Raw genomic sequence first — 25,747 nt, forward strand, 5'->3', positions numbered from 1 at the left:
GTGAGCTGTAGTTCACGAAAGCTTATGCTCAAATAAATTGGTTAGTCTCTAAGGTGCCACATTTCAGAGTAACAGCCGTGTTAGTCTGTATTCGCAAAAAGAAAAGGAGTACTTGTGGCACCTTAGAGACTAACCAATTTATTTGAGCATCCTTTTCTTTTTGCAAATACAGACTAACACTGCTGTTACTCTGAAAGCTGACAACATGAATTTATCCATTTGCTTTAGTACCACACGTAGGCATAGGACTTAAATGTCAACAGTGTGTTTGAATACCGAAGGATCCAAAAGCTTGGATGCCTGTGTGAACTATTCAAGCTACTTGGAGCTTCAAAATTGAATTGGAAATCTCACAAGAACAGCTTGATTTGCAGCATTTTGGAATTTACACTTCACAGTCCCTGGAGGGCGTATGTGGGCAAAAACAACAGAGGAAATATGTCAAGCTAACATCTTTAAAAATATCTGAATAAAGTTTTGGATGAAAATTTTGAGGGACAATGGTGTTAATTTATCTGAGCCAGTTCACTCATCCCTAATAAGCGTATTCTATCAAACAACAAAATGAGTAATGAAAATGAGTGATAATGATCCTTTTCCAAATGTCAAGCCTTTTGTTTTTGGCCTCCGACAAGAAACGCAAATTTCTTTAAAGGCCACTAAAGAATGATTAAAATGATGGTACAGCAAGGAAAGTGACATACACTGTTTCTTGTTTCCTATTGCGGGGGAGGACATGCTGGAGATGGGACCTTTTCAATGCTGAGGGATGGCTTTTGAAGCTCCCCCCTTGAGGATGTCCAGAGTTGTCATGGCTGTTTTCCAATTTCTCTGGGTTGGTTATGGACATTTAATGTTCCCTTGTTTCCTGCTATTATTCTACATAGGTAGGGGAGGAAGGCTGTTGGGGAGTGGGAGTTGCAACAGAATTTTATTTTTAGAAGATTGACTATTTTTCTGTACAGTGCACAAGTATCTCTTAGCAATGAAGCTTAATACATTTAAATGTTTACTGGCAGCATGTACTTCACCATATTACTTTAAAATACCGATAAAGGGGGAAAGAAAACTATTAAAGGCCTCCAAAGGTTCTCTCATCAAAATGCTTTGTGTAAGAATGTTTCAAGCTATTTATCATTCTGAATATTTATTCTCAATAAAACTCTTTACAAAACTTGAAACTACACCCCAATTAATCTTCATGGTGCTGTATTTGCTCAGATATCTTCCAGTTGCATCCAATATGCTCTTGGATAGCACTTGCACCTGAGAGCACAGTCATTAATCAAAATGTGAGCTTTGTGGTTTAATTAGGCATTGCACCATTTTGTAAGCCTCTGAATAAGTTACAAGTTCAGCAAAAAGCAGGTCTATGTTACCATCAGCTCTGATAGATTATACATCATCTATGTAACCATGTAACTGAAAGCCATGCAGATGGGTAGCCATTATGTTCATCTTTGAAAACTGACATGAAGAATACAATTAACTGAGTACTGAGCTTAGCTGATTGGATAAACCAGAGAATACAGTACCTACCATTTGTTAGTGTTGGGTTGGGCCCTGTTTCATCCACTTGAACTGAGTAATGCCAGCAGCCTTAGAGATAAGTCTAATTGTTTGCTTTGGATTTCTTTTTCTTTAGATTTGTTGAAAATACTTCTCTCCATTGTGGTAGATGTCATCTTTAGTTAGTTTTCAAAACTAATCAGCCAAATTATTGTTGAGGGTGCAAATGCAGGACAGATGTGGGTAGACCTACGACTTGATCTTACCCCATTGAAGTCGGTGAGAGTTTTGCCATTGACTTTCATGGGAGCCAGAGCATGACCTAAGATAGGATGCCTGGTCACCGCTGCACCAAAAAGTAAATGTGTTTTTTATTTATTTTCAGACTGGGAACCTGCCATCAGGATTGGTGTGCTGGATTGCGGGGAGGAAGAGAACTATGAGACCTGTAAAGAATATGGTATTCTCTACTATCCAACTTTTAGGGTAAGTAGCACGATATACAGCATCAGGCAAATGGTGGTCATTCCATTTTTAAAAAAAATACTTGCTTTAAATCTCAAACGGTTTCTATTATTCCATGTTCCAAACTACAACTGTTGAACCTGCTGCCTGTAGTTAAAAACAGAGTAAACTTACTTACCCAGAATATTGTGTATTTGTTCTTGGATCTGGGTGCTTTCTTTTTCTTCTGCAAAGATTCTTGTGATTATAATAAAAGATGCTTTCAGGCTCTGTTCATCAATAGAGTGGAATAGATGATGCAATTATCTGAATCAGCTGAGTTTATGATTGTCCTAAACACTGAATTAGAATTTTTCGAACATAAGAGACATGGCACCAGAAAGCAATATATTCTTTTAAAGTATTTTTGTCTCCCATCACTAAGGTATCTGGATGCAATCTATGTGTTAGCTGTTAAACATGTAAAGATCCATATATCGTAAACAACATTAATAGAGTTATACATTTTGTCTCAGTTAGTGACATGAGGGTAAATCCAGTAGTTTAAAACTGATACATCAGGGACAAACATGGAATCAAGTAGCTGATTTCATGAGGGACTGTGTGTTAGTGTTGTAATCTTGAATCAATCCTTCACTAGCCTCATATCATTCTTAATTTTTTACTTCACAGTTTACTTAAATTGAATTTAAAAATACTTTCTACTGTTTGCCAAGAGAATCAGGAACTGTGTTTAATATGGAAATTTTGCATCTAAGGATGAAAATGAACTTCTGTATTTGCCATACTACCAATCTTCCCTGTTGTGTGTAATCATCATTATCATTATTTACCCCATGTGAAAATAAAATGGGGGACAAGGAGAATCTGAATAAAAAGTTTGTAGTGTGAGAAGAGAGGTGTTATAATATAAAAACTGTTTGTTCTTCTGATGTTGGGGAAAAACAATAGTGATTTTTTTTCTTCTATCATGTTGTGAGGCCAACACGTGGCTCGTTTCTTCCCAAAGCACAGTATGTTTTGTTCTTTAAAATAGGTAGAAGTTACGTTGCATTATGTATCTTGTTTTAACCACAAGAGGGAGGTAAGACTGTTTAGGGTGTGAGCAGTATTCTTTAGCACAGAATCATAGAATTGCAGGGCTGGAAGGGACCTCGAGAGGTCATCTGGTTCAGCCCCGCATGCTGAGTCAGGACCAAGTAAATCTAGACCATCCCTGACAGGTGTTTGTCCAACAAAACCTCCGGTGATGGGGATTCCACAACCTCCCTTGGTAATCTATTCCAGTACTATACTTATCTTTATAGTTAAAAAGTTTATCCTAATGCCCAGTGTAAACCCCTTGCTGCAGATTGATTGCTTCTTGTCCCACCTTCAGGGGACGTGAAGAACAATTGCTCACTATCCTATTTATAACAGCCCTTAGCATATTTGAAGATTTACCATGTCCTCCGTTAGTCTTCTTTTCAGAACATGCCTGTTTTTTTAACACTTCCTCATAGTTCAGGTTTTCTAAACTTCTTTATCATATTTTGTTGCTCTGGACTGTTTCCTTAAAATGTGGGGCCCAAATCCGGACACAGCTCAGGCAACACAAGTTCCGAGTAGATCAGGACAATCACATCCTGTGTCTTACATGTGACACCCCTAATAATACACCCCAGGATATTAGCAACTGCACTATAGCGTTGGCTCCTATTCAGTTTGTGATCCACTGTAACCCACAGCTCCTTCTCAGAAGTACTACTGCCTAGCCAGTTATTCCCCATTTTATATTTGTGCGTTTAATTTTTCCTGTGTAACTTTGCAGTTGTCTTTATTGGCTTGCATTGTGTTGATTTCAGACCAGTTGTCCAATTTATCAAGTATATCCATCAGTTAATAGTTTTGCGTAGTAAATCATCAGTATGAGTCAACCTCTCAATCCTAACCTTGTCTATGAAGTTGGAGACTTCAGTTGAATTTTTTCAGAATGCCTCTGAAAATTGTTTTTTCTGAGAAAATCTATACAGAATTTTATAAGTCGAAAATTTCTATAAATTTAACAAACTAGTGAGATAAGAGTTTGATTGTTTAAGGATCAGTGGGCAAGATCCACAGCTGGTGTAAATCAGCAATCATTATACCCACACCAGCTGAGGATCAGCCCTTGGAATTTACCAGGCAAGAGTAAAATTTCAGTTGTATATTCTGCTTGTCTGTAAGCTAAGTAACAACATGTGATGAATTAAAACTGTAAAAAGCAAGAACTCATGAAAATTGTGTTCTGCCTCTGCACTGAGCTTTCCTGATGTACTTTTTCCCCTTGAGCCATGAGTTGTCTTCAAAGGAATGTTTTTTTTCACCCCACAGTACTTCAAAGCATTTACAAAGCAGTTCACAACTGGGGAAAATTACAAAGGTAAGAAACCCCACTCTAACCTATCTGAAAAGCATTTATCCTACTATCCCAGAGTACATTCTATAATAAACAAGGTTTCTTTACCCATCAATAAAATTCAGACATCCCTAGGTGGAATACACAGGCTCTTTAACAGCACAGTAAGCAACTATTTATAATAGAAGGTTAAAAATACCCTTTGAAAATGAAACTGCAGGGAAAATTTTAGATGGCAGAATGTAATTGCTAGAGTTTACATTTGTCCAGGACGGTAGAGTTAATACCCCTGTGCTTTTAAAATACGTTGTAGTATTTAATTGTTGCAAGTGGGCAGATCCTTCATTTTAAATCTCATGTAAAAAAAAAAACCACACGCTTCTCAGCAGCATGGTGTCCCTGTTGAAGCACTTGCTTGGCTCTGACTTCAATGGAAGATTGCCACCTTCTGATTTACCAGCACTACTTTCTCCAACACCTGAATTTATTAGAAGTCCTTCATTTAAATATTAAACGACATTGGACTTGATCATTTATGGCTCTGATATGGTCACACCTTGAAGTGGTCTGGCTACAGACTAAAGTAACACATCTTTTCGATTGGACTAACATATAAAAGGCTAGAGGTCAGAAAACAGACCACCTGCACCATTAACCCTTCTGGTAGAATATTATTGCAATTGTACCCGCTTTTTTAGCCTTTGGGAGGGGGTTGCTTTTGTTGACAAAAAAGTTTAAGTAAAAAGATCTGTTTTTAGGCTCTCTCCTCCCCCCCCCCCGATTTCAAAGCTTAAGTTAAATTCAAAAACCCTTTATTATTTTTTTTATTATTAATTTCCCTTTGTGGCTGGTTGTTACCTTACCTGGGCCATTTGTTAAGAGCGTTACACCAGTGGCTTAAATTTTCAATGCTTGCTGTTAGCCAGCATGCAAACAAAAAGCGTTCGTTTGGTCACTGAACATCTCCATTGCAAAAAAGCTGCTTGAACTCCTGCCACTATAAGCGTTGTTTATGTGTGAGTGTAGACCTGTATGAAGCAATATGATAGTGTGTTGAAAACCCTGATGAGAGGCAGATCAGCTGTTTTGAGTTTTTTGGGTTTTTTTTAAAGCTCTTGGGGAAAACCACTTTACAAAAAGTCTGCAAACTTAATCTTGCAAATAAAAGTACTTTTACCCCCTCCTAAAACAAACATAGTCACCTAGCTTTTTAGGTAAAAAACCCCTCAAAACTGAGAATGAGACAACCTGAACTTAGTGATACTTTTCTGTCTTCTGAATAGTTCTTTATTTATCTGTTTTTAGCAGGGTCAGATCGCGAGCTCCAAACTGTTCGTCAGATGATGATTGATTTTCTACAGAACCATTCTCAAGAATCAAGACCACCTGCTTGCCCTCCCTTAGATCCAATTCCGTAAGAACCTTGTTTGAAATAACACAAAATATTGTACACGTAGTATGCTACTCAAATAAAATGTCAAGACGGTTTCCAAGGATAAAGAATGTTTTTGTATTTCTGTTTAACAAATACTTAGAGTAAGTTCATGTTGTGGGCAATGAGAACATTGAATTCTTCATGTACTAAATAGCTTTTCTTTTCTTAAAAGGTCCAGTGAGATTGCTTCTCTTTTTGAAAAGACTAGCCATCATTATACTGCCATTGTGGTTGAAAGTAGTAACTCCTATGTCGGGCGAGAGGTAATGTGTGACTTGTGAATTTAATCCAATATTTAAATCATGAATATTACAATTGGGGTTATTTTATTCAGTCAGTGGAACTATGCATGTGAATAAAGGTGCGACTGCTTGCAGGATTGGCACATAAGTAGTGAAAGCCAGATCATATGCATTTAGAATATGACTAAGCCATGTGATGCCATAAGGCATTGGCTTTTAGTTTAGTCACAGAGAGGAGTGCATTTTTTTAAAGAAATGCAGTGTTACTTTTCTGACTATTTGGATTCCTTTCATTCCTTAGTAGAAGTTTAGTTTATCCTCCTCAATATTAGCAAAATACTTCTGACTGTCAAACCTCACATCATCACAGGAAAAATATTTCAGATCATGAATGACATTGCTTTATCGCTATTAGAGAACCATTCATAAAGTTTGTTCCTGTTGGTCTGCTTTTGCAACATAGTTATTTTACTTTAATCTGTATGATATACTAGGTGTGTCTGTGTGGTCCATACATCACACTAATTAAAGTAGAAAAGCCACCAAAACCAAGACAATACAGAATATTGTAGTAAAACTCTTCGATGATGATCTTAGCTCAGTTTGTGCTGAGGTGTAGTAGATTCTGCAGGAATTGTATGATACTACATTTAGGGTATTGCATATCCTGTATGTTGTTATCATGTGGAAATAGGCTGTTTTTATTGAATGTCTCAAATTGGCCCAAGCTGCTAATGTTTCTTGGAGTCAGGGCCTAATTGCCCATTTAAATCTTATAACAGATTGTTGTGTGTGATGGATCTCAATCAGTGAAGCAATTAAATATGTCATTGTAGCAAGTAAGTGAGGTAAGAACCCCTCTGGAGTACTTGGCACATCCAAAGGAAGGCTAAGTAAAGACACAGCAGGGTCTTTTGCAGCAGAAAAGGGCCAATAAAATGCCAGACTGAAACAAGCTGCTTGGTGGGAGGGATGTAGATAATGCCAGTGCTAGCAGTGTGCTATACAACTTAAAAAGAAAAGGAGTACTTGTGGCACCTTAGAGACTAACCAATTTATTTGAGCATGAGCTTTCGTGAGCTACAGCTCACTTCATCGGATGCATACTGTGGAAACTGCAGAAGACATTATATACACAGAGACCATGAAACAATACCTCCTCCCACCCCACTCTCCTGCTGGTAATAGCTTATCTAAAGTGATCATCAAGTTGGGCCATTTCCAGCACAAATCCAGGTTTTCTCACCCTCCGCCCCCCCACAAACTCACTCTCCTGCTGGTAATAGCCCATCCAAAGTGACCACTCTCTTCACAATGTGTATGAAAATCAAGGTGGGCCATTTCCAGCACAAATACAGGTTTTCTCACCACCCCCCACCCCCTTTTTTTTTTTTTTTTTTCAAAAAAAACACACACACACACACACACACAAACTCACTCTCCTGCTGGTAATAGCTCATCCAAAGTGACCTCTCTCCCTACAATGTGCATGATAATCAAGGTGGGCCATTTCCAGCATAAATCCAAGTTTAACCAGAACGTCGCGGGGGTGAGGGGGTAGAAAAAAACAAGGGGAAATAGGCTACCTTGCATAATGACTTAGCCACTCCCAGTCTCTATTTAAGCCTAAATTAATAGTATCCAATTTGCAAATGAATTCCAATTCAGCAGTTTCTCGCTGGAGTCTGGATTTGAAGTTTTTTTTGTTGTAAGATAGCGACCTTCATGTCTGTGATTGCATGACCAGAGAGATTGAAGTGTTCTCCAACTGGTTTATGAATGTTATAATTCTTGACATCTGATTTGTGTCCATTTATTCTTTTACGTAGAGACTGTCCAGTTTGACCAATGTACATGGCAGAGGGGCATTGCTGGCACATGATGGCATATATCACATTGGTGAATGTGCAGGTGAACGAGCCTCTGATAGTGTGGCTGATGTTATTAGGCCCTTTGATGGTGTCCCCTGAATAGATATGTGGGCACAGTTGGCAACGGGCTTTGTTGCAAGGATAGGTTCCTGGGTTAGTGGTTCTGTTGTGTGGTATGTGGTTGTTGGTGAGTATTTGCTTCAGGTTGGGGGGCTGTCTGTAGGCAAGGACTGGCCTGTCTCCCAAGATTTGTGAGAGTGTTGGGTCATCCTTCAGGATAGGTTGTAGATCCTTAATAATGCGTTGGAGGGGTTTTAGTTGGGGGCTGAAGGTGACGGCTAGTGGTGTTCTGTTATTTTCTTTGTTAGGCCTGTCCTGTAGTAGGTGACTTCTGGGAACTCTTCTGGCTCTATCAATCTGTTTCTTCACTTCCGCAGGTGGGTATTGTAGTTGTAAGAATGCTTGATAGAGATCTTGTAGGTGTTTGTCTCTGTCTGAGGGGTTGGAGCAAATGCGGTTGTATCGCAGAGCTTGGCTGTAGACGATGGATCGTGTGGTATGGTCAGGGTGAAAGCTGGAGGCATGTAGGTAGGAATAGTGGTCAGTAGGTTTCTGGTATAGGGTGGTGTTTATGTGACCATTGTTTATTAGCACTGTAGTGTCCAGGAAGTGGATCTCTTGTGTGGACTGGACCAGGCTGAGGTTGATGGTGGGATGGAAATTGTTGAAATCACGGTGGAATTCCTCAAGGGCTTCTTTTCCATGGGTCCAGATGATGAAGATGTCATCAATATAGCGCAAGTAGAGTAGGGGCGTTAGGGGACGAGAGCTGAGGAAGCGGTGTTCTAAGTCAGCCATAAAAACGTTGGCATACTGTGGGGCCATGCGGGTACCCATAGCAGTGCTGCTGATCTGAAGGTGTACATTGTCCCCAAATGTAAAATAGTTATGGGTAAGGACAAAGTCACAAAGTTCAGCCACCAGGTTAGCCGTGACATTATTGGGGATAGTGTTCTTGACGGCTTGTAGTCCATCTTTGTGTGGAATGTTGGTGTAGAGGGCTTCTACATCCATAGGGGCCAAGATGGTGTTATCAGGAAGATCACCGATGGATTGTAGTTTCCTCAGGAAGTCAGTGGTGTCTCAAAGGTAGCTGGGAGTGCTGGTAGTGTAGGGCCTGAGGAGGGAGTCTGCATAGCCAGACAATCCTGCTGTCAGGGTGCCAATGCCTGAGATGATGGGGCGCCCAGGATTTCCAGGTTTATGGATCTTGGGTAGTAGATAGAATATCCCAGGTCGGGGTTCCAGGGGTGTGTCTATGCGGATTTGATCTTGTGCTTTTTCAGGAAGTTTCTTGAGCAAATGCTGTAGTTGCTTTTGGTAACTCTCAGTGGGATCATAGGGTAATGGCTTGTAGAAAGTGGTGTTGGAGAGCTGCCGAGCAGCCTCTTGTTCATATTCCGACCTATTCATGAAGACAACAGCACCTCCTTTGTCAGCCTTTTTGATTATGATGTCAGAGTTGTTTCTGAGGCTGTGGATGGCATTGTGTTCTGCACGGCTGAGGTTATGGGGCAAGTGATGCTGCTTTTCCACAATTTCAGCCCGTGCACGTCGGCGGAAGCAGTCTATGTAGAAGTCCAGTCTGCTGTTTCGACCTTCAGGAGGAGTCCACTAGAATCCTTCTTTTTGTAATGTTGGTAGGGAGGCCTCTGTGGATTAGTATGTTGTTCAGAGGTATTCTGGAAATATTCCTTGAGTCGGAGACGTCGAAAATAGGATTCTAGGTCACCACAGAACTGTATCATGTTCGTGGGGGTGGAGGGGCAGAAGGAGAGGCCCCGAGATAAGACAGCTGATTCTGCTGGGCTGAGAGTATAGTTGGATAGGTTAACAATATTGCTGGGTGGGTTGAGGGAACCATTGCTGTGGCCCCTTGTAGCATGTAGTAGTTTAGAAAGTTTAGTGTCCTTTTTCTTTTGTAGAGAAGCAAAGTGTGCGTTGTAAATGGCTTGTCTATACAACTTAGTTCTTGCCTCAAGGAGATGACCGTCTACTCCTGCATATAAATCTTTCTCTACGTGAATGGGTAGCTTTATGTGCCACATTGCCTAATTAAATGTGAAACTTAAGGACACTGACAAAATGTTGTGCCATCATTATAGTGTAGACTGGATAGTAAGTATTTTCAGCCTCTTGAACTGAGGTATGAGGAAGTGGAGAATTATTTTCATATGAAATTTGGTTTGGCCCCATTTCACAATCTAAAGAGCTACGGTTAGCCTACACAACTTTTGTTAGTTTTCTACTACTGCCAAAATCTAGGATAAGTAACGAAAACAAATTGCATGATTACTAGGCATAATCTGTTTAGAAACATGCAGTGTGTGTTTGACCATTCTGATTACATTAGACAAGGAGCTGGCTAGTGGCAAAACCGAAGTTATTTGAGCTCAGAAAAATGGAAGCCAGTGCCTGAAATACTGGCTTTAAAATCCTTGTATGTATGTCACATGTCATCACAGACCAGTGGATGTGTAACAGATCTCATCTTATCTGTGTTTGGAGGCTTCTCCAGGACATTTCATCTGTCTGTCTTTCTCTCTCTCTCTCTCATATGTGGTCTTTAGACATGTGAGACTTGAGGGGGGGGAAGTCAGGATGGGCTAAGGAAAAATCCTACAGCTCAGAAGACAAGAAAAAATAGCTTCCCCCAGTGAAGTAAAATTTCTGTTGAACAGAAATTGTTAGTGTCCATGTTGGAATACTAATAAATACTAGGGCTGTTGAGAGATTAAAAAAATTAATTACATGATGAAACAATAATAGAATACCATTTATTTAAATATTTTTGGGTGTCTTCTACATTTTCAAATATATTGATTTCAGTTACAACAGAGAATACAAAGTGTACAGTGTTCACTTAATATTTATTTTTATTACAAATATTTGCACTGTAAAAAACAAAAGAAATAGTATTTTTCAGTTCCCCCATTACAAGTACTGTAGTTGAACTTACAAATGTAGAATTATGTACAAAAAAACTGCATTCAAAACCAAAACAATGTAAAACTTTAGAGCCTACAAGTCCACTCAGTCCTACTTCACATTCAGCCAATTGCTCAGACAAACAAGTTTGTTTACATTTACGGGAGATACTGTTGCCTGCTTCTTGTTTACAATGTCATCTGAAAGTGAGTACAGATGTTTGTATGGCACTGTTGTAGCTGGCGTCGCAAAATATTTATGTGCCAGATGCGCTAAAGATTCATATGTCTCTTCATGCTTTAACCACCGTTTCAGAGGATATGCATCCATGCTGATGACGGGTTCTGCTCGATAACGATCCAAAGCAGTATGGACCGACGCATGTTCATTTTCATCATTTGAGTCAGTTGCCACCAGCAGAAAGTTGATTTTCTTTTTTGGTGGTTCGGGTTCTGTAGTTTCTGCATCAGTGTTGCTTTTTTAACTCTTCTGAAAGCATTCTTCACACCTCGTCCCTCTCAGATTTTGGAAGACACTTCAGATTCTTAAATCTTGGGTCGAGTACTGTAGCTATCTCTAGAAATCTCACATTGGTACCTTCTTTGCATTTTGTCATATCTGCAGTGAAAGTGTTCTTAAAACAAACAATGTGTGCTGGGTCATATAACGCGAAATATATGGCAAAATGTTGGTAAAACAGAGCAGGAGACATACAATTCTCCCCCAACGAGTTCAGTCACAAATTTAATTAACGCATTATTTTTCTGACCAGTGTCATCAGCATGGAAGCATGTCCTCTGAAATGGTGGCTGAAACATGAAGGGGCATATGAATGTTTAGCATATCTGGCACGTAAATACCTTGCAGTGCTGTCTACAAAAGTGCCATGTGAACGCCTGTTCTCACTTCAAGTGACATTGTAAGTAAGAAGCGGGCAACATAATGTCACGTAAATGTAAACAAACTTGTTTGTCTTGGAGATTGGCTGAACAAGAAGTAGGACTGAGTGAATTTACAGGCTCTAAAGTTTTACGTTGTTTTGTTTTCAAGTGCAGTTTATGTAACAAATTTCTGAATTTATAAATTGCACTTTCACAATAAAGAGATCACACTACAGTACTTTTATGAGGTGAGTTTGAAAAATACTATTTCTTTTGTTTATCATTTTTAGAGTGCAAATATTTGTAATCAAAAATAATAAAATATAGGGAGCCAGTACACTTTGTATTCTGTGCTGTAATTTAAATAAATATATTTGAAAATGTAGAAAAACATCCAAAATATTTAATAAATATCAATTGATATGCTATTGTTTAACTGAGATTAATCACAATTAATTTTTTTAATCGCGATTAATTTTTTGAGTTAATCGCATGAGCTAATTGCAATTAATCGACAGCCCTAATAAATATACGTACTTGGTGAATAGTAAGGTGGTTTTATCATCAGCTTCATTTACTTAAAAGTATGGTGCACTCCGTATAATATACTTGTCCTTTCTTACAAGAATTGGATATTATTTGAACAGTGTGTAACTCTTGTGTTGTCTTCTCATCACCCAGGTGATTTTAGACTTGATTCAGTATGAAAACATTATGGTAAAGAGAGTGCTGAATTCTGATAAGGCTTTTCTAGAGAAACTTGGTATTACCTCAATCCCTTCATGTTATCTGATCTATCCAAATGGGTCCCATGGATTAATTAACATGTAAGTACTATATATCTGTAAGGGATACTTGCAGGACTTTGAGGAGTTCAGTTAAGCTTTAAAACCGTTGCCTTAGTTTCCTTGCATACAACTTAATGTATTTGATAACCAGGTTTTATTTGTGTGTTTAAATAAAGGCAATGTATCCCAATATGTGATCAGTACATTTTATTGATTGACGTTTAATGTTCAGACTCTTCATATTTGAAGAGACTGACTATCTCAGACCTTGTTGAGACAGCTATTCCATTGCGTATGAAAAATATCCTGTTCATATTTAATAATCTTATACTTATACAGCTGACTCTCTGCAGGAGTTTACAATGCACTGAAATGGACTAAGAGAACAAAAAATAGATTTCTCCCTCATCTTGGAGAAAAAACAAAATGCTGTAGTGCTTAGTTATAACTTCACTGCAGTGGTGAGTTTAGACTGCTCACAAACTTGCTTGTAAAATGAGTGCTAAAGAAGAATACTCCATCTATGAAATAGAAATTCCAGGCTGATGGTGTCAGTGCAAAGCGTTCAGAAAATATAAGCTGTTGAGCAGTAGCTAGTGACATGCTGATAGTCTAGTGATGTTGATAAACAGGAGATCATTGAGGTTTTGGGAAGAGACTCTGTATTAGTCATGTCTTCCACGGCCACCAGTCAGTATCACTGACTCATTACTGTGATGCCTTTGAGGGGAATATGTATGGTTTGGGACAAATCTGAAATAAAAATATTAAGTACCAAATCGCACACGTCCTACTCGGTCAAATCACCGGTTGGATTCAGCGAAAGTGAACAAATAAGGTGTACAAATATGACCTGAAGTCTTTATGAAAATGGGATGTTGCTATTAGTTTGAATGGTATTGCAAGCCACTGGTCCTAATTATTTTTTCTGCTGGTTCTAAAATTTGCAAACTTGCTGCCTTTTACCAAACTTGTAAAACAAAGAGTAAAGAAAACCAAATCTCGTATTTCACAGATATATTAAACTGTTCCTGTCAATCATTTAGCTTGAGCTGATTTTTAACCCTTACACTGTCCTTTCATATGCAGTTTGAAGCCTCTTCGATCTTTCTTTTCTTCCTATTTAAAATCACTGCCTGGTGTGAGAAGAAAACTTGTTTCACAACTTCCTCTACCAAAAAAGCAAAATAAACAGGAGGGCACAGAAATCAAGGCATGGAAGGAATTTGATAAGTAAGTGATGCTGTTGAGCTTCAATTTAATGGTTGGTAGTTAAAATCCACAGTTGTTATTGCCAAGTGGGAAGCTATAAAATAATTTATTTTAACATCTTACTGTAGCTGAAAGCTTTATTTGATTCCATAACTACTCAAAGGATACGCCCGGAATTGAATAGCTGAACTACCACACGCTGACTTGCTGAGCAGAACAAAGGGATTGCGTGTGAATATTAAAGGGATCCGAGCATGAAATGTCTTACGGATCACGTTGTACAGCATTGCTTTCGTTTGTTTCTTCAGCAGGATCCTTTTCGCAATATACTAGATACAATGGTAAATTAATTCAGCCCTAGCAGCAAAGATGTAATACTCTAGTTAGTGAATGTACCTTTCTTGCAATTATGACTGATGTTTTAGGGATTTTAAAGAAGCTTCAAGCAATATTTTCAATATGCGTTTGGAGCAAATGTCTGCATTTCTCTGGAAGAAAGTTCTGTTAGAGACCCATTTTTATTTTAAACGCATGTTTTACTTAAAAAAAAAAAAAAAAAAATCCAGAGCTCACTTCTGCTTCCATTGGTGTCAGTGTGAGCAGGATTGAGGATCAAACTAGTATCTGAAATGTAGGGTTCACTAGTTTATTTTTTATTGGAAAACTTTAGCTTGTAAATCAATATCCCAGAGAAAAATAAAATCAGTATTAAAAATTTTAACAATAAGTTTTTGGCAAACCTACAGAAAACAGCGAATCCAGTATTTGTTTGTATAATGGTGAGTCAAGACACCACTAGAAAGTGTTAGGTAAATGCATATACATTAGAGAACCCTAAAGTCACCAGAAAAGATGTTTATCAGACCAAATCCACTTAGGTTTATGTTCACCCTCTGAGTGTTTGAGAGAAGGATACAAGAGCTTTGCAGTGAGATAATCCTTCAGCATCTTTAGCTGGAAAAGATGTAGGACTGAGTGCTTCCATTTTGTACTTATTTTCATTTTTTGTTATGGTTACTATTAAAGTGTCAGCCCTGTTTGTTTTGTTTTTTGACAGATGGCTGTTACTTTCTTTTAACAGTTTATATAGAATATTGTGTTTTGATAACTGATTTTTGTAGCTAATGAGTATCTTATTAATGTGAATGATTCTATCAATCTTAGAGACTAACCAATTTATTTGAGCATGAGCTTTCGTGAGCTACAGCTCACTTCAATTGGTTAGTCTCTAAGGTGCCACAAGTACTCCTTTTCTTTTTGCGAATACAGACTAACACGGCTGTTACTCTGAAATCTATCAATCTTGGTGCTTGTACAATACAATTTTTTATAAAAGATCACTATATAAGTATCTCCCAGCTAGATTGTTTGTTTGCTTGATGATTTAATACTGACAAGTCAGCAGACCTACTAATAAACTTTTTATAACTGTTATTAAGTGAATACATTGTTTACTAAAGAGGTGACACTTGGTCACTCGGAATATGTCTGTAGTCTGTATCATTCAGAATGCAGCTGTCACAGTTCCCGAGATACCTGTATCTCTAACCTCTTCATGGCCTCCATGAGGGGATGCGACTTGGGTCTCTAGCCATCCCCTTTCTTGCAGGAGCCAACATTCCTCCCCTTCCAGACAGGGGATTTAGGCTAAAATCCCTCCTGCAATTCACTTCGATCACCTTAGCAGGTCTGAGTTTAGTTCAGCACCTGACATCTTGCTCTCTCTCAGGGGCTATGACAGGGTTAATCAATGTCCAGCCAGCCTTCATAAATCAAAGTATTTATTTGGAACCAAAAGCCTGATAGAGAAAACATATCTTGAAAACAATAAACAGCTTATATGCCTGCCTCCCTTACCGCGTATCACCCGTCTTCAACATGGAGATGCTGGTAGATTTCAAACTTTTTCTGCGGGCTGTGTCCTTCCTGTCATAGCCTTTTGTCAGTTCTTGAGTCCAGTGAGAGTGACCTCCCTCCTGTAGCAGGCTTGGCAGTTCTTTGTTTGATAACCTCTTTCAACCAGTTCAAAGCAGGGTAGTTCATTTTCCTCATGTGTGGTGCCTTTCCAGACTTGTTTACCTGCCTAGGTATTTACATTAATTATTCCCCAGTAATTTTAGTTCCTGATAATTCATTCATGCTTAGGTGACTTCCACACAGTCACTCCTTTGTCTCAAAAAAGAAATTAACCCCTACACACATGGCAGAACAATACAAAGGGAGAGGGGAAACTGAGTCTCCCACTTCTTTTCATAAAAATAAATCAGAAGTTTCCCAGTTCTCCACTGCAGCTTTTCATGTGTTTTTAGGTGTTCTGTTATCGTTATGCAACCATTGTTGTCAGAATAAGCTGGTTTTCTGATTTGATCAGCTCTCTTAAATCTACTGTTTAATCATGTGGGTTATAAGACATAAGTATCCTCAGGAATTTTTTGAAACATTAGGCTGTCGGGTCTGTATCCAATTCTGTTTGTTCTGCTGTGTTGCTGTATTTTGTACTAACTTGGGCTTGTAATCGAAAAGCACTGAAGGATACAAACTCTTAAGTTGTTTATATTTTGTTCAATTGCTTGTCTGTGGGTGGTGATGGTGTAAATATAGAAATATTTTCCATGATTGTTGCTACTCTGAGGAAGGAAGGTGCTGAGGTCTCATTCACCTCAAATGTCTGCTTTATCCATAGCCATCAGTGGGTGACTGACTGTCACAAGACCTTCTGTAATTGACTGACTTTTAAATACGCTATGGTGCACAAGGTCTCTCTAGTGGGACTGCTGCATTTGGGGAGTTTTTCTAAATTCCATCTTTCTTAATATGGGGTTATTTTCATTTTTGTTGTGGTCAGTTTCCTTGGCATTGTTCCTCATCAAAGATACTTCTGTTAAACAAAAGGCTTGTCCCCTCACAGCCTGTTGTTCTCTACTTTATATTTAACTGTGTAGAGAAGTCACAAGCTGTGACACCAGCAATTTGCTTGCTGATAGAATCTCAGGGTTATGATTTCTCTAGAGGGAGAAATTGGGAGGTAGAAAGTTCTTACTCAAACACAAGATAACTTTTTATGCAGTTGTGCTTCATTTGTCTATTCTCTGAACTAGTGGCATAAAATTGCTGTTCTAAAATTAGAGTACTGTGGAAGCCATTAAACTTGACATTCATGGTACTAGGTACTGCACTGTATATTCCTGCCCTTGGAATAGGAGATACTGCAATCACTGTGGAATTGCAGATTATGAGGTTTGAATAGTGCCCACCACATATCAGTTTTACCATAATGACTGGTGAGAAAATGAGTGAAAGAAAGCTGCCTCAATTTTTAACATTATATATATATATATATGTGTGTGTGTGTGTTTTAGAGCTAAGCTGTACATGGCTGACCTTGAATCAGGATTGCATTACCTACTCAGGGTAGAGCTTGCCACTCACAAGACGCTTGAGGGAGCTGAGCTAAAGACCTTCAAGGATTTTGTTACAGTCATTTCCAAGGTATACACTTCTAGTCTTTGATTACATTCACTTGAGTCTTACAAATATAATGTAAAATTTATTATTTGACAGAATATTTTATGTTTCTGAAAATGTCTTTCAGAGTGCCCTTAAAAATGTACATGTTTTGGTTTCTACAGTATCTTAGATATAGAAATTCTGCTATGCTTCTGTAGATAAACCTGAAGGATTAAAATGCACTTTGTCGCATTGCATGGCTCAGAATGAAATAAGGATTCTGGTTGTCCCAGACCTGTGAAAATTGGGATGGTTGCTCAGATTTTTCTGGATAGGTAGTAATTGTAACTGAGCATAGATTATTCCCCCCCGCCCCCCCCCCCAACACACACACACACTCACTCTGGATTCTTGGACTTTGTTAAAGTAACTTTAAAATTGTTGTGCCTATGTGACCACATACAGTGTTTAGAAAATTAGGTTGGACTTCTAACGATACAGCTGACTTTAATCAGGAGTTTTGAACATAGCTGATGAGCACCATATTTCAAAGACTCTAAACAGTGTCACCTCATGGGTGTTGTGAGGATAAACCCTTTAATGTTTGAGGTGCTCAGATACTGTGACAATGATGGGAGTTTAGTTGGTGCTTTTGCTTTGGACTTACTTGTCCTAAAGTTTAGACATTTTTAAAGTGAGTCTGACATGAAGAAAATGTGACTTAGAAAAATTCTAATGTTTTAACGGTTAAAAGTGACCCCCAGTTAAACATGAACTGCAGTGTCTCTCCATATTTCAGTATCAAGTAATTAACAGATTGTATTTGTTTGTTTGTAAACAAAGCAAATCAGTGTCTGTTTAGAGGGACAATAAGATTTATATAACATTTCCAAGTATCTGGCATTATGTGAAAATCAGTCAGACAGGTTCTTACCCCCTATGACAGTCAGAGGTCAGAAATCTCTAGCTGGCCTCATTTCCTTTAAGAAAGTGTAGTGCTAATCTGTCCATCATATTATCCCTAAAACAGCCTCTTTTCTTCCTGATGGATCCTGGCCAGCTAATGTAATTTATTTTCCTGGCTATTAGTGAATAAATGGGGAATGCTCCCTTCTAGGCAGCAGAAAGGTTTTTTATTTTTGTATTTTTTTAACACTTTCTTAAAAACGTTTCTCTTCTGATATTTCACATTTTAGTCACAATTTTGATTTCTTTCCTGTGTGGTTCTTTACACCAAAGGACTTCATAAAATGTAGCATACTGCATTGATGCCATAATTTAGTTTATTTGAGGTTTTGTTTTTAAGAACTTAACTCCTTTTTAAACTAAATATTTTGTGATCAATTAATAAAAACATCGGTGTGAACCTCGATTTCAGGGCTTTGTACACCAGCCTCATTTCTGAAGAAGAGCATTTACAGTGCTGCTACATCACTAAAGTCTGTGCTCCCATCTCCTGCTCAGGGATTTTCATTGTTGTAGGATTCGTTTCTTGGCTATTTGTGCAACTTGCAGTAGCCCTTTCTTTCATTTGCACTGGTCAGCATTACTTTGGGAAGGTATTATATCTATGCACTTAAAGTTATGTCTATCAAATACAGTATCAGTATTTCAGTTGTGTACAGTTTACTCCTATTACGGTAGTTGATAGGAACCCCAAATCAAAGATTAGGGCTCTTTGTGCTAGGTGTTATGCAGATAGCAAAGAAAGCAGTTGCTGCTCAAGAGTTTTTCATTAAACCAATTAAGAGAGCTCTGGGCTGGAGGAAGAGTCAGAAGAGGCGAGCACACATTGGACCATGACTCAAGTAGTTGGAAGGAACCAGTTATCTGCCAGGACGTATCTTATAAACAGTTGAACAGTTACTGCAGAATGAACTTACATTTCTATAGCATCTCCCATCCTAACGGTCTCTGCATATCTGATAAAGCAGATAGAGGGACAACTTCCCCTACTGTTGAAATGCTGCTACCTTTGGAACTGTTTAACATAGAGTGTTTCCGCTTCCTGTCCTAAGCTGTTGTGTACAGACTCCTATGTGCAGTTAAAAAAGCATGAGGAATTTAAGTATGCAAATTGTATGTACCCAAATATAAATTGATCTGGACCAGTTGGATTGGGACCTGTATTCCACATAAATAATACTGAAAAGCGCCATTGGCAAGCAACTCTCTTTACAACTCATCAAAGACAGCAGCATGGTGGAGTTTGTCTTGTCTTGCATCCGTGTCACTGACAGGAAATTTGTATCCAAAGTGTTGTGTCTGTACTTGTGATTGAGGTCTCTGATGCTATATGCAGTATAGTCAGAGCAGTTTACAAGTTTATGCATCATTTCTTTTTTTTAAAGGTCAGTTCCTAACAGAGAACTGAAAAGCTTTTGGAAATTAAAACTCCCCGAACTGTAATAACATGAAAGTAGACTTACAAATTACAATGCACTTCCAATTGTAGAAGTGACATTACATCTCAAATAAAGTAGGGTCAGATTGAGTCAAAAGTTTGATGGGAAATCTCCATGGAAGGCCTAACTTTTGTAGGAAGCATTGTGACACTCTTCCACTGGAGTCAGTATTGAACCAATACTCTGGCATTATTATTATTTATTTGTATTAGGGGCTGGTATCATTCAGGAGAGGTGTGAAAATGAGGTCCTGAACATTAAAAGTCCTCTGGAAGTGCCTGCCAGAATTCCATCTTGAGGTGTATTCTGCAGTTTGGATACAGTTTTTTTCATGTTCTGTCCTAAACTGCTGTATTGTATTTTTCTGTGTGCTGTAAAATACCAGCTTCATTTCAGTGGTGAGCAAAGTATGTGTACAGATGTTAAATTAATGCAAAGTGGTTATTCACTGAAAAATATAATAAGTGATTAATTCCAATTGTGTGTAACAAAAAATCTAGTATGGCAAGTTTAATTAAAGCTTATAAGAAGTAAAAACATTTTAAAATATGAATTGGTCTCGCTGTAATGAGTGCTTTAAAATCTATGGGTACTTTCTTATTTCTGTTAGTTATTTCCTGGCCGTCAGCCCGTGGTGAAGTTGTTAGAGACCTTGCAAGAGTGGCTGGTGAGCCTTCCATTAGACAAAATCCCTTATGATGCTATCCTAGATCTGGTCAACAACAAAATGCGGGTAAGCTGTTATGAGTTTCCAGCATAAAATACAGCATTAGTAAAGGATAAGGTTCTGTATAAATCCAAGACACCACTTACTGATGCCTCCCTTGGGCATAATGCAGTTATAAGAAGGTTAAAATGGAAATAAAGTGAATTCATTAACCAGAAAAAAAATCCCTATGAAGGAACGTAAATGAGAGAAATGAAGTACAGTGCAGCATAGCACAGCCCTCTGTGTATGAATGTGCAGTTACTGATGTTACAGATCTTTCCTTTGCCATGCTCAGATAATTCAATGTCTCTGATGAAAATGTTTGCTCAATATCCTTTAAAAGAAAGACACGCACACACAAAATATGAACATCGCCTTTCTGGCAGAGAAGGGCAGGATCAGACTGTTCAGCACAAATCAGTTCTACACATTTATTGTATGTTGAGACACACCTCCCTCTTTATTTCCTTCTCCTCTGATGAATGGGATTTTTAGGACTTTGAATTGGACCAGTTATTTCCAGCACTGTGGGCCAGAGTTTAAAAGCTGGCAAAGTTAGCCATTGTGATTTTACATTAACCCTGAAGACTTTTCAGAAACTTATTAATGTACTGACCTAGAACAGGTGTTGAGGAGAATAAAAAAAAATTCTTTGTCTAGTGTTTTTTATAAAGAATCTTACAAATTAGGATGTCTTATATTTTCCATCACACTAATTTATAGTGTTTAAGAGAGAAGTATTATGTTCTGCTTTAATGCTTACACAAAAAAATATTTAATAATTCATGAGAATAGCCCAGACTACTTAAACTCTACGTTCCTTTAAACGTGAATTTAATAGCTTCAACTTAATACACTTTCACAAATGGATCATCTTTATTTTAAATTAGGATCTACTGTCATTAACAGTAGTGTTAACTAATAAATTTGGAGGCTGATCCTGGAATGTGCTGAGTGTCTGTGGAGGACTGGGTACCCTCAGTTCCCTTTCATTTCAGTGGGAATCGAGAACTTCATCTTGCAGGTTTGGGCCATTCTGATCTGAACTGAGCATTTCATTAAACTGCCTTTTTTTGGAAAGGTGCTAGTCGGGAAAATGCATTAACTAAGGCTATGTCAGTGTAGACAGGTGTGCAGAGTACAAGTACTGTGTGTGTAGCTATGCACCATAGTGAAAGGCAGGCTGTGTCCACACTTGTCCTTGCAGTGTATAGCTGCCCTTGGCTGTGGAAGACTCCTGCATGGGGAGACGGTGAGGAAAGGCTCTAGCCACGGGGAGCAGCCAAAGCCTTTCCCTGCTCCCTCCCCCTGGCCAGAGCCTTTCACTGTGGTGGGGAAATGCTCCAGCAGCAGAAACGACTAAAAATAGCGGAGTAGACATGGGAGGCATGGCTTGGGAATGGAGAGAGCGATGTAAGGCATGGAACCTAGGGGTTCAGGCATTTAGTCTACTCACCTAAGCTGTGTTTCATCATCAACACTGCTGTTGATTCCTGTAGCTGGTCATGCAGTGTCTGTACTCCACACACCACTGTAAAGGTAGACCTACCTTATATTTAACCAGAAGATAATACTCCACTCAAAGAATGTCCAAACATCAACCTGTAATATCAGCATTGTACATGTTTGGATATATGGGCTTGCTTGTCTTAGGCCCTTTTCTGCCTAAGGTGCATAAAGGTCTGTTTCTTTTAACTGACTTATTGAAATTACCAGGTAAACACAACAAAAAGAGGTGCACACATACCCAACCTATCTCATACATTCAGGAGCAATTAACAGACGTGATAAGTTCAGTAGGAAAGTGTCATTTTCAAGTAATGTGGTCCCAGACTGGACACATTTTAAAGAATATTTTCTTTTCAGATTTCTGGAATATTTCTCACTAATCACATTCAGTGGGTCGGCTGTCAGGGGAGCAAACCAGAGCTGAGAGGTTATACGTGTTCGCTCTGGAAGCTGTTCCACACCTTAACTGTTCAAGCTGCAGTTCGACCAAAAGCCTTAATCAACACAGGTAAGCAGCAGTTATGCAGGAGAACTAAAGGAGGGGAGATCTTGATGAGGCAATCTAGCTGTGAATAAATTAGCATAACAAATACTGGATTTGAATAAATCTCTGCTCAGGGATCTCACACACACACACTTTAATAAAAGATGCACTCCAGTTCCATGGAGGACATTGACATCCAAGGCTCAGTGTTTCAATTCTGGACCAGTAGGGGTCAGGGCATATCTGCTTTGTTGCAACCCTTCTGGTTGACTCAAGAACTGTTTTGATGGGCTCTGAAAGGAGCAACAGCCATCCCTTCTCCCCTGCAAGAGTGGTTAAGTTAGGTACATTGCCTTGAAGATGGGGGGGGGGGGAAATGAAACCTGGATGAGTGGGAATGTCTTTGAAACACTGAACTGATGTTTCTCCCAATGGAGTGGGAGGGGGTATGTAAATCTATTTGTTAGGATAGATCATAGCCGATATTTTTTTTTAAAAAATGTAAATTAGTAGTTCAGCTAAACTAGTTTATAAAGCAAAATAATTGGTCATGAACCAATTGATGTAATTTTTATAGATACTAAATCACAGGACTGAATAATTATTTCAACTGCATTTTCATATTGTTGGTCCACCAGGAAAGTTTGTGTCCATAAGCAACATTTCTTGTTTAATAGCAGACACACCGTATAATTACTTACTTGTCTTTTACACAGGGGGGTCAGGAAAATTTGGTATTGATTCATATTTAAGAAGCTTGTTAGTCAGATGCACATTTTATTTCCATCATGGTCAGAAGACTGAATTATTGATGCTAAAATGAAATTTTCTAAATCATTTTTTATTTGATAGGACAGTATTTGTTTTTATTCTTGCTCTGTTGTATTTTTAAAATACTTGCACTGATTATAATGTCAAAGCAATGTAATGGAAGAGTTCTGGAAATGTTATAGCAAATGGATAAATTATGGAATACCTTTTAAATCATCCCTTCAGGAATAGGGCAAGAATAATCTGAGGTTGGAAACTACCCAATTACACTTAAATTGAGGCAATTCATTTCCCTTAATTATGGCCCCAAATGCTCTGTATGTTAAGAATCCACTTTGGCTTCCATCAGTCAAAAGGGACTATTTAGTGATCGAGAATATGGAGGTTTGTACCTTTTTGCTGATATACCTGTTTGAGAGAGACTTTGTAAAACAAAATGGACAATTAATCTAGGCAGAGCCAGGCTATAGGAAGCCTGTGTGGAATAACCCTGTGTCCAGATATGTGGATTGGAGTCACAAAAACAATTTTCAGGCAAGAAATGTCCTTGAAAGATAAAATTCTAGGAAGAATGTCCCCACGTGGCCAACGTCAGAAACTGGTTCAATTTTTTCCAGTTGCCATCTGTAACAGGCCAGTTTAAAAAAAAAAATAGTTCTGTGGTTGAACTCCCAAATTATAGGCACAAATGTTTGTGCAGCATTATTTGCAGACAGAATTAAGGTTGCTTAATTGTCTTAGCTGGACTCCATCTACAAATTAGGTAGTTCAGCATCTAACTGGCAGTACTTGTACATTTATAGTTGTGGAAAGACAGGTTAAATCCCTTTTAGAAGTTAACACCAGTAGTGCCTAGTGAAGAGCACACCCTAGAGAGGCACATTGGATGGCACGGCACTGACAGCCAGCATAAGTTACACCTCCCGGTGCTCTTCATTCACTCATTCCACTTGTCATAAAAATGCTGTAATTTAGCAGTATGTTTGGTTTTTTTGTTCTCCATAATTTAACTACACAAAATGGAATCTTAAATTGCTCCCATATTGCAAGTGTGTTTTCAAGGAAGGCAGAAATTTAAAGTATACTCTAGAACCTGAAAAATCTTCAGTACAGTACACTTAGCTATCAATTTAAATCGAGGCAGATATTTGATCACTTCTTATGGTGAAAGAATTGGGTCAGTCTGAGACTGTCGGATTATGTCTTGGGAGGTTTTCCTCTCCTTATTGCTTGTTTAAATCCCATCTACTAAAAAGCATGATGCACTCCCTAATCCTTCCCACCACAGGTAGGGTTTTATGATTCTTGTCCACTTTAAAGATTAGGGTTACCCTGAATTGCAGTAGTTTGGGAGGAAAGAGAAAAGAAGGATTACACGATGATACATGGCAGATGTTAATAGAAGATCCATCTTTGGGCTGATAAAAGAAAAACAAACAATGAGCCATTTCACGTTTGGATTTTTTATTTTTTAAAAGCAACAGTATTTTCTTGGTAGTTCTAGTTACTTGTAGAGTATGATAGCTAAGGTGAATTTGCTCTAGTTTTCTTAACATATTGTTTCCTCCAATATATATTTGCAGATACATTGTTAAAATGTTGATCTGTGTGGTCTGATCCTGCAACAAGATTGGTGTAAAGGAATCTAGTGGAATCTTAGCGCTTAAAATCATTGCAAGAATTCAGTCCTGCAATCCTTAGTTATATGAGCTGTCCTGTTGAGAACATGGGGCTATTCGCATGAGTAAATATTACATGTGTAAGGTTTTGCAGGATGCAGTCCTATATTTGTTTTATTGATAACATCCAAATTTTCTCAAGAATCTGTAAATCCATAAAATCACTGGGAACTGTCAAAAGATGAACATTGTGATGCTTGAGATTTCAAGGATGTAGAATTTTAAGAGTTAATGTATATGGTTATGTATATGCGTGTGATTCTTTGCTCCTATATAAGGGGGCTGAGTTTGCCAATAATCTGAAGAATAGTATAAACTGCGTTTGTTTAAAAAAAATTAAAAGATCAATCTTTAAAATACTGTTGCTTAGTAATAGTTTTGTTTTGCCTGAAATTCATGTTGGCTTTCTAAAATTATTTTTCAGCAGTTCTTTTAATACTCACATTTAATCTGCTTTAATCTCAGTTGTTTTTTTTATTTATACATGTCTGTTCAATCACAGATATTGAATGTCTGAGTAGAGATTGTTCACCATTTATTACTTCTCTTTGGTTTCAAATCATTTCTTTTTATGTTTTGAGCTTTCATGTTTACAGCATAATGCTGCTGTTTTCGTTGCCTACATGTGTTTTATGAATAGACCCTTGTACATATGTTTCTGGAGTACATAAACAGTTAATATTTTTAATAGCTTGTGCTAACAATTTTTCCAGTGAACAGGGCAGGAGGTTATAGATGCACTACAGAACTGTTTTGAAATTAAAAAGTACTTCAAATATAATTATATTTAACAATAGTAAATGTAAATAAAATTTTGCATATGCCATTAGAAAGATATATTCAGTTAAATGCTGTAATCAGTTATGGTAGAACCTTACTGTAGCTCATCCCATTGCAGATTGTTGAGCTTTTGTTCAGCTACAGTAGTTGCTAATTCAGTCAGTCAATTCAATCCAGGGTGCTACATCACAAAAT

At 38.1% G+C, this 25,747-nt stretch overlaps 1 protein-coding gene across 1 annotated transcript in view; it reads left to right on the forward strand.

Annotated features, from left to right (window-relative positions):
* Nucleotides 1–25,747, forward strand: part of QSOX2 (quiescin sulfhydryl oxidase 2) — a 41,843-nt gene that overhangs the window by 7,930 nt on the left and 8,166 nt on the right. Inside the window, exons 2-10 of the mRNA XM_077835927.1 lie at nucleotides 1,895–1,995; nucleotides 4,327–4,375; nucleotides 5,657–5,765; nucleotides 5,959–6,049; nucleotides 12,450–12,595; nucleotides 13,646–13,789; nucleotides 17,128–17,257; nucleotides 20,231–20,353; nucleotides 22,196–22,346. Coding sequence (XP_077692053.1) covers nucleotides 1,895–1,995; nucleotides 4,327–4,375; nucleotides 5,657–5,765; nucleotides 5,959–6,049; nucleotides 12,450–12,595; nucleotides 13,646–13,789; nucleotides 17,128–17,257; nucleotides 20,231–20,353; nucleotides 22,196–22,346 — 1,044 coding nt within the window. The remainder of the gene's footprint in view (nucleotides 1–1,894; nucleotides 1,996–4,326; nucleotides 4,376–5,656; nucleotides 5,766–5,958; nucleotides 6,050–12,449; nucleotides 12,596–13,645; nucleotides 13,790–17,127; nucleotides 17,258–20,230; nucleotides 20,354–22,195; nucleotides 22,347–25,747) is intronic.

This window comes from Eretmochelys imbricata, chromosome 16 (assembly GCF_965152235.1).
Source record: "Eretmochelys imbricata isolate rEreImb1 chromosome 16, rEreImb1.hap1, whole genome shotgun sequence".
Lineage (NCBI taxonomy): Eukaryota > Metazoa > Chordata > Testudines > Cheloniidae > Eretmochelys > Eretmochelys imbricata.